This window comes from Elaeis guineensis, chromosome 9, assembly GCF_000442705.2.
Source record: "Elaeis guineensis isolate ETL-2024a chromosome 9, EG11, whole genome shotgun sequence".
Classification (NCBI taxonomy): Eukaryota; Viridiplantae; Streptophyta; class Magnoliopsida; order Arecales; family Arecaceae; genus Elaeis; species Elaeis guineensis.
In genome coordinates this window covers 5250612-5260876 of record NC_026001.2, presented here as the reverse complement: position 1 = coordinate 5260876, position 10265 = coordinate 5250612, and the positions used below count along the sequence as shown (strand labels likewise).

General features: G+C 35.5%; 1 protein-coding gene across 1 annotated transcript; it reads right to left on the bottom strand.

Annotated features, from left to right (window-relative positions):
- Positions 1 to 3955: 3955 nt before the first annotated feature.
- On the bottom strand, positions 3956 to 8813 carry LOC105051984 (syntaxin-61). Its single transcript, XM_010932654.4, has 8 exons — positions 8676 to 8813; positions 8023 to 8132; positions 6577 to 6690; positions 6149 to 6262; positions 5852 to 6036; positions 5021 to 5111; positions 4404 to 4469; positions 3956 to 4209 (listed from the first exon to the last, which is right to left on the bottom strand). Exons 2-8 carry the CDS (start codon positions 8074 to 8076, stop codon positions 4099 to 4101), a joined length of 735 nt encoding a protein of 244 aa, XP_010930956.1. The 5' UTR covers positions 8077 to 8132; positions 8676 to 8813; the 3' UTR covers positions 3956 to 4098.
- Positions 8814 to 10265: the final 1452 nt, after the last annotated feature.

Sequence of the window (10265 nt, the reverse complement as noted above, 5' to 3'; positions counted from 1 at the left end):
CTCCTATACCTTCGTTTCTGCTGGCTTGCTTTTATATGAAGGAAGCCAACGCGTCGAAGGTCGCGTTATTGGTGTGTATGCGAGAGAGAGACGTTGCCTCGGAGGCTTTCAAAGGAGAAGCTGCGGAGTTGACGCGACGAAGCTCGTCCGAAATGACGCGACTCCGCGGTGGGAGGGGGGCCGCGTTCCCCAGTCCCCACTACTATTATTATTATCAGGATTTTTTTATTAGTATTATTATTATATTATTTAGGGGTGGAGGCGAGGGAGTGGGCGGCCAATGGCGTTCGCGCAAGTTGACTTGGTTCCCACTTTGCGCGTCTACATGTCCTCCGTTCGCGCGCAGATGACTCACAACATACATTAAGATGCGTGCATTTAGTACTGGAAGTCCATGTGTCCATTTCCTTAATTCATTTTGACGAATTTTCTCCTCTCTACCCCTATCAACGAGGATTTATCCTTGTAGACATATTAACACCAACTTTATATATATATATATATATGTTTGTATGCAGCAAAACTCTCAAATTACAAAAAAAAGCTTGACATATACGGTGTATGATACGGTCATACAGATGGCTCTGATCTCCTATTCTGAATCTATAGGTTGTATACCATGAATCCATGATAATTTCTTATTTGAATATGAGTGTAGTAAGATATGCAGTCACAGACAGCATTGATGTGATGTGGTTTGGGTTCTTATTTCTACAGTCAGACTACATAAACGTAGTGCACACGCTTTTGACATCAGAGGTGAACACCTTTTAACTTGGATTCGCCCAAAAACCAATCTCTGTTGACCTTTCTGCACAGGGTTTGTTTGGAAGTGTGGAAAGGTACACAGAGCCTGTAAATTGTCTTTTTATCCGAGCATTCCTCGAACGATAGCATATTGAAGATGATCTCACTCTCAGCAATGACTTTAGTCAAGTTGGGTGAAGAGACCTGGTTAACCAAGTCAAGTCCAAGGACTAGAATTCAATTCCAACTCCGCGTTCAGTTCCAAGAAACTTTCTCAGGAGCCACAATCAAAACACAACCATACGATGGCGCGTCTTTGATGTTCCTCGTCGTAGAATTTTCTTTTCACTTCTCGAACAATTATTGGACTCTTTTTTTCTTTTCTTCTCCAAATAATTAGAATATGGATGGAGCTCGGCATACAAAATGAATGTTACGATTACTAATATGGTTGAAATGATGGCCATCTGTGATCAAAATAGAACTGCGAGATGACATGAGTTTGCCGTTGCAAGTGAATTTATTTATTATTAAATGTCAAAAAGAGTTCAATTAGCTGGGGACTAGGATATGCAATGGATACAGTTTTTTTTAAAGACAGAGAGTAAGGTAGCTCAAAGTTATGGGTTCAAAACAAAAAAACATCAATTCGGGCTAAGAAGTAAATAAAATTGCATGCACATCTTCTTTTCTCTAATTATAGCATAGATATAGGGCTTGAACAATCGTTAGATTTATTCATTTCTTTTCACCAATGGAAAAATAAAAGGAAAGTTACATATATCAATCATAGTTGGTAAACTCTGTACCAATTATAGTTCAAACATGGACTTGACCAAACGGTTGGATTGGAAAATGGTGAATCAAACCCTAGTCAGTTTTTACTTGGAAAGAGGCACGATGGTGCATGTTAATGTTGTGGTTGACCTTGGAGATGGTTGCTTGTGGACACTCAAGTATATTATATGTATTCAGTTTAACAAAGTTGCTCGATATAAGTACATATTTGGGTAGAGAGTTGGATCCTTGATATTCTTATACATGTTTGAGGGAAAGACTCGGTAAGAGCTGGCCGTAGTGTGTGATATAACGAGGTATTGCATGAGTATTTGGATCAACAAAACCCCACCGTATGATAAGTTGTACAAAAATTAAAAAGCAATAAACCAAATAGTCAAATCAATAAGGCTCATGGATCTTCTTACCTCCGATTATAATACAAATATAGATCTTGTGCAATTATTAGATTTATTTGTTTTTCTCTGATCAAATTTTTAATTAGGCCCAAAATTACTGTCAAACTAGTCAAAAACTGCCAAACACTAGGGGCCTGGAGTAAACCAGATTTAAATAAAAATTTTTAAAATATATGGATTTTTTTTTTTCTGAAACAAAAAGATTTCAATATAGATAAGAGATGGAGGAAAAATATGGATCTTTTTCTCCAATTATAATATTCATATAGATCTCCAACAATTGTTAGATTTAGTTAATTTTTTCCCCTAATAAAGTAATAAATGAAATTCTAGTCATAGTTATTAAACTCTTCACCCAAAAAAATTATAGTTATTAAACCCAAAATGGACTCGCTTTCGACCAGCAAATCAATAAAATGTCACTGTCCAGTCTGATTTTTAATCGGAATCAAAATTCTAATCAAACGATCAAAAATCATCAACCCTAAATTAGGTAGGGTAAACCAAGTAAACCAATTTTTTAATTAAAAATAGATAGGAATCAAATCGATGACCTCTAGTTTGAGGAATTGATTTCTTCTATTTTATTATAAGCACTTTATATTTCTAAAGCGAATTTTAACTAGATGTTATATAATCAACTATTTCTATAAAAGATTTAGTCAAATATTCTTTTTATTTGGTAAAATAATGAGTATATATACTCATTCTTTTGATACTTTTAAGATTTATAATAGATTTATAATATGAAAATATCAATAAATTACATTATTTTCCTATAGTATTTTTTAAAATGATGATTCATGATCTATTTGCAGTGCAACTAAAAAGTCATGTAGAATATTGACTCTTCTGATTTATAAGACATCATTAAAAATAAAAATTTTGTTAAATATTATACACATTTAATTTTTATTATTTTTAAATATATTTTATATAAATCTGATCCGATCGGCAATCTGACCACTAACTTGATAGCCTAAATCTTTGGCTGGGTTGGTCTCGAGTCCAAATCTAACTATTATAATATTAATAGTTGAAATGGTGATATTTTTTTCAAAAAAAAAAAAGAAAAACAGACTCTAGCCATATTATTGTGAAAGAATGATAATTTTTTTTTTCACAATAAAATTATATTTTACATAAATTTTTAAAAAAATTATTTTATTTTTTATCATTTATCTATTTATATAAATTTTAAAATAAATATTGATGAAAGGTGAATCACTCGTTCGCTCGGAGGATACGACCCCTCTCCACGAAAAACACCCATCAAACACGCAGAGCCACGAGCCTCTTCTAAATCACGCAGCTTCAGTCTCCTCGAGAGGGTTCAACACTTTTTACAAATGATAAGTCCTAGCCAAAAGATTAACCTATTATTATTTGTCAGGCGCAGACAGGTGAGATAAGTCTTACATAACGCTAGCCCTCTCCAATTTCCAAAACTTATACCACCAGTCAACCCCAAGAAAACGAGAGTCAAGGACATGCAATCACACCGGTTCGACGTAATTCCCTCCGAGTCCACCGGCGGTGAGATTGGCATCGGCCTTTTGACCACCATCTCAGTCCCCACCAAAATCTCAACCTATATTCATTTTGAATAAGGTCCTAAAATTTCACACGCAGTGCATGAATCCCAGCTGAAACATAAATACATGTCATATTACCTGCATCACGTTGCATTGCAGCTAGTCAACTAAAGTGCAATAAGCTCTGTGACTGGAATTGACTTCCTGGAGTGAACTTCTGTTGTGAATGCTCAAATTGACATAAATCATTCACTATCACATTTATCAGAAATTGGAGCATTCAAGTGCTGCAGAGATGAAGACAACAATGGTGATGTCCAGCATACTAACTCTGCATTTTGCAACTCATAATTATTCAGTTTCAATGATAAATAGGCACCCTTTAATAAAGGGAATAAAAAATTCTTAGGTGTATGAGAGCTAGCAGCATGATATATGGGCAGAAGCTCCGCATTAGAATATATTGAAGTCTCAGGATTCAGAAATGAATGATCCTTCATAATTCAAGTGATATATGAGCATCTATCCACCAGTGATTTATTTGAAGTCTTCAAATATTTTGTTCACTTTGCTTACAGCTTACATTAACAAAATACTCAATCACACTGTTATTCCGTTTTCTATGTCAAGAAAACCAAAACAAAAAGAATTATGAAAAGAACTATCAAGAATGCTATCATCATAAGTTGTCCCTTTGCACCAGCCTTCTTCATAACCATGGCCACTTTTTTCTGCATGAAAAAAGTGTTTTTTCAGTTTAATAATGCCTTTTGGCACTTTGGTGGCAACAAGGGGGAAAAAGAAAAGACCAGAAAGCGTGTCATTTAACTGGGTTCACTGCTGAATGAAATTTGCTCTATCAAAAGGATCCAGAGGAAAAAAAAAATTGCAGACATCTTCTAAACAGAAGAATGCGAAAACTAACCTGAACAAAATCAAGCCTATTTGAAGTAGTTTCCATTTCCATGCTTAGGTCATCCAATATTCTTTCCTGCATCACCATAAAATAAAAATCACACCAATAATAAATTAAAAAAGCCACTATTGAGCTATTGCAGAAAAGCAGTGGAACATAATAGTAGAGATTAAGCCAGCCTCCTGCACTACTGCACTGTAAATGAACAAATACAGGATGCTGCTGCAAAGTAACAAAAAAACTGGACGCAACTGACATAAGACCTATGAACCACTGCCAGGAAGGAAGATTCATGTAAAAATTGCGACAATCAGACCACTTCAACCAATCTAGCCAAGAAGCACATTTTGCATGTCAAAAAACAATAATGACATGATGGACAACCATAAAGATGCTTTAAACAAAATAACAAATCAAACAAAAACAAGCAAGACAAGAATGCCTCTTTATTTCTCTTCGCCCATCTGCTAAATAATTTTCTGGGACAATGTTCTATATCAATTTTTACAAGAAAGCGAAAATCTTCTATGAACCATATAGGCCACCAACTGAACCATAATCATTGAGGATATTCAACTTAATCTTGCCTTCATAATATAAAAAATTTGACACAAACACAAAAATACCTGTCCAACAAGCTCATCATGTATGGTAAGCCCTACACCACCTAGTCTCTGAACACTGGCACTGAGCTCATCCAGCTCCTCATCTTGTTGCCTGTATCATCAGTTAGCAGGGATAAGTCAGCATTGAAATAAAACTACTCGTCACAAGTCTGAAATCAAAGGCTCAGCTGTGGCATGAAACAAGCCAACCCATTCCACTCAGAAGGCAATTAAAAAATACCGAGGTTTTTCATTCATTTGATGCATTCTTCTCCATGATGTGGATGACTATGCAGACAAGGTTCTCTAAATCCACACAGAAGAAAATTATGTTACATGGACCCTTCAGTTTGGTATCATGTACTGGTACCTAGTACCTGGGCATGGGTATTTATATGAAGGCCTTGGTCCAAGTCTGTGAAAGAAAAACCATTAGATTCTAGAAAAGTCTGACACATGCACCAGCACGTATCACAAGTACCTATATCCATGTATCCATTGGAAGAAGATGACTACAGGAACCCAATATTCTTCAATGCCTTGGAGAAATTATAGCTAAGTTATTGTCAATTTTTAGAAATGACTCCTTGGGAAAGCCTGATCCTGTCTCTCACCATGGATTGAAACCCTGACCTCACTTATCAAATGCAACAAGTCCTACTTTCATCAATAAATCTAGTCAAACTATTTTTTTCAGTATCACATGATGATTGTTCATTAACTGAGTAAGCAATTTGATTTAGTTAATGACTTCCAAAATTGGTTGCAGAAAGTGTTTGACTAATAAAATTTTTGGCCATGTCCACTATAAATATGGAAGGACAGATTTAAATAAATAAGACACGAAATTACTTTATTAGGAGCAGCTGCCGATCAGATTCTGAAGAGATAAAATCATCATTGTCGGCAATGAAGTGGTTTGATCTGCCTGCTTGAGAAGCATGATCATTAGGAAGTCTCATCAGCTCTTGACGCATACCATTGATTGAACTGCTCTTCTCCTTTCCAGCTTCCACAGCTCTCCTCACAATACCAACCTAAAAATTTCATCGAAGCATCCAAAATACTTTTCCAGTTTAGGGATCATGAAACAACAATAATAAAAGTGCTAATGAGGAAATTAAATTTGATGATTTTTATTAAGTCTACCTGATTATGTGCGGTACTAGTCCATTTTCTCCGTTTTTCAAGTTCAACTTCATCAAGGCCATACCAAGCTGGGTCTCTTGCTGCCACTGCAATTGCCTTGTCCAATTCTTCCACCTTTCAAGGCAGAAAGACCATAAGTTCAACTAAGGAATTGTAGCCCAACAAAAGAATGGAAACAAACAAAACACTTAGCTAAATATTAACCATACAGAGCCAGTACTGGCAGAGTGCCATCCAAATCAAAGGAACAAAAAGGGGAAATCTTCCTTTTCATGTCCGATTTTGCTTATTCACTAGGCCTAGTTGTAATATGCCATGTTCTAATATGTTGAGACCTCAGTATAACAATATGTTGATAAGAAAAGTACTTCTTAGAAGTAGAAGAAATGAAAATAGACAACTTGATAGTGGTATCCATGTCCTGATACCTGCCACTCAAGGCTTTCACAGCTGGCAAGGAGCTCTTTGCTTAGATGAACATGCTCTCCAGTGTCTGAAGGGGTCTGCTCCCATTGGCGAAAAGTAGCTTGAAGTTTATCAATCTGCCACCATTGATACAAAAGATGAGAGAGCATTTTTTCATTACTTGCATATTAACATATTCATCAAAAGTTGCATTTTTCATTAATAAATGTAAAGAAACTAATCGTATGAAATATAAAGAAGCCTGGGTCCTTTGCTAAAAAGTAATCAAACAATTCATGGAACACTCAAACTGACAAATGGACTCTCCATCTAATAACAACTGTCATTCACAGTTAATATTTGTTTAAAGAAAAGCAGCGGAATATATGGCTATACATAACTACTGTAATTCACAATTACTTCTCATGTAAACATATCTAAGACAGGAATAAATAATAAATCACCATTTGCCACATCTATTAACATCCTTTTTGGCATCATTCTCCTAATTTACTGGCCTCTCAGCATGAATATACAAGCCCTTAGTATGGCATTGTTGGACCAAGTTTCACACGCACATGACTGAAAGACATCTGATAAATTTCTAGAACCTCCAGAACCTTAAGGTCCTTTCAAACACGCATTCAGATTCAGACCTTACAGCCACCAGAATCTCCCTAGTCTCTCTATATTCGCTGTTTTCACAGTCTTACTCCCATCTTGACTCACACCACCTTTACTCCTTTCTTCCTCAAGGCAACCATACATTACCAAATAAATCTCTCTCAGTCTCTTGGTTCATATGTCCTTCCTAGATGTATAAAAGCAAGGTTTTGTCATTTTCTTTTCACATAAATATATCCATAAATTGAAAGCAGGGTCATATATGAATGTGGAAGAGTACCTTTTACAAGTATAAAAGCATACATGACCTCATAAACAGTGCCTTAAATAACATAAAAGACCCACTTCAGGTAAGATGTTCATCCTTTCAACAACTAAAACATGTGGCTCTTTTAAAGTGATAGGACATCCATATTGGAACTTAAAAAAAAAAAAAAGGAACTAGATGTGCAAAGAAACACAAAGATTTCAGAACACAGTTATGTTGCATTCTTCAAGAATCACTTTATTATTCATTGGGGTCACCCTAGTTTGCCATGTTATCATATGGAAAGCAGCCTCATATTTTCTCATAGTTCCCTTTCACATTTCTAAGGTTCACCCCACCCATCTCAAAACCAGCATGTTCATCGCATGAACCATACCTCTGTCCTATTCAACAGAAACAACTCAGGTTTTACCTTTCTCTTAAGCTCCCTCCAGTGCCATCATCTCGGAATTAATCCTTCAGAGTCTTACTGCCACATCTACCAAGCTCATCTAATCTAGTCCCCTTATTCTGTCTTCGTGTTGTCTGATATCAAGTCGAATCATAAATACAAAGTAACATGGATAGACAGACTTACAGAATCCTGAATTTCCTCTTTAACGATATAAAATGGATCTTGAGGTGGCGTCATTTTTGCGCATTCACCGACAAAGACGGTAAAATCTCAGTGTTCCAAGGTACAATTTTCTGCAATTATAAGACAGCAGACATACAAATCAGCACATGAACCAAAGTATATCCGCAACAAAATTGAGATCCTCGGCAATACAAGTGGATCTAATATAAGATCAATCAAAATCTACAGCAATGTTCATTCAATAAACCCTAAACCACCAATGTAATAGATACTATGACTATACTGGACTTAATTATTCACATGAAGAGACCATAAAGACCGGATCCACGTTGTTTGAGTGCACTAGAAGAAAAAGACGAAAGTTTTCAGTTAAGATCTGGAATAATAGAAGTAACTGGGCACCATGTGCGTGGAAATTAGATTTGGAGACGGGCGGATAAGGGACCGTGAATTGGGAGTGCGCTGGCGGCGCGATCGGGGTACGGGCAGCGGAATTGGGGGCGGTGCTGCGAGATTGGGATAGGTAGAGAGGTTTGAGGATGGAATGGCTGGAAAGATCGGAAGTCGGGGCGAGAGCAGCGATCCAACGACGGGAGAGGGGCGCGAAGTGGGAAAAAGGTGGGGGAAAGAGGGAGAGGGATGAAGGGCGGTACCTGGAGCGAATCCCCGGAGCTCTCCCTCTGTTCGGCGCCGGTGGCCGGAGGCGAGGAAGAGGGGGTGTAGGGGAACGGAGAAGATGATGAATGGGCGCGTGAGTCAGGCAGCCATGGACCGTGGTAAACAAGGTCCAGGAGGAGCATAAGAGGAACCATAACCGGCACGTATGAATCCAGGAGTCACGTATGACACACGTGCGGGAGATTGACGTTCTGATGATATACTAGAAGGATATTAATATACGGGGTGGTTGAAATTACCTCTAGCAACTTGGTAATATAATCTAAATGGCCTAAAATATTTATTTACAGAAAAAATCATATATGTTGGAGACTCTAATCCATGTATCAAGACATTCCAAGTGTATAGTTATAATGAAATGATATAGTTTATTAGTTTTGAGATGATCTGATGTATAAGATAGAAGTTTTCAAGGTAAGTAATCTTGTATATATAGACATGTCAGCTCTTCTTGATCAATCCAAATTTTAGATTTTTTTTTTAATATTAGTATTGAAATTGGTAGTAGATGTCTTGTGTATATAACAACCTCACCTTTTATTTGAATCCAATTTAACTCCAAATAAAGCATTGGGAGATTTCCCCTCAACTTGTAGTTGGCAATTTACTAAGGTTAAAATAATGGGTTTTGAATCAATCTGATATAAATTGAAGCACAATGATTCAATATAATATAAAAATTAAAACTTATATAAAGAATTTTATAGGGTGCGAGTCAACTTGCAACTTATTATAAAATTACTAAATAATATATAAATATAAATTAAATTAAATTAAATTATAAAAAAAATAATATCAAATAAATATCAAATGATTCATGATATATAAATATAAAAATGTTAAATAATAATTATATATTTAAGTATATGTAATATATGTAGAGAAATCATATTGTGAAGATAATTTTAAAAATCTTAGTTGAGTTGGATTTAAAAACTTGGCTAAGTTATTAGGCTGGATTGTCACGTTCTTATATAATTAGACCATTAACTCAAGCGTTAGTGATACAATATGAGATCCAACCAAATTCTGCCAATAAGATCAAATTAGAAGGTCCTTAATTTTGATCTATTCAAAAAATTTCTTAAATGCTAAATTTCCTCTTTTTCTTTCTCATTCCTTTTTAAGTTATTTTTCATGCTATCCTTGGCACTATATTGAAGTCTTGATATTTCTTCCATAGGAGCCGAAACAACATCTAAAATCCAAACATCGTGTTTATGCTTGAAAGATATTTATATATTTATTTTTCACATAATATTTATTTCATATGAAAATCAAAATACATGCATGTCAAGTTTATTTCTAAAATACACTTGTTTGTGTCATGCAAAATACTTCAATATCTTAGCAATCTTATATGTTCAATCTAAAGTAATTCTTATTATTTTCTTAGGTTCAATTGTGACAATCAACTTTCACATGCTATAAACTAAGTTTCTTTGACATGGTTGGAACCAAATAGTTTTGTTCTTAATCAGGGTATGGAATCAATAATTGTTCTTGGGAATCACTAAAAAAAAATTGTTCTTGGGAACTCGATTACTCATGGGTTTTTACTTGCT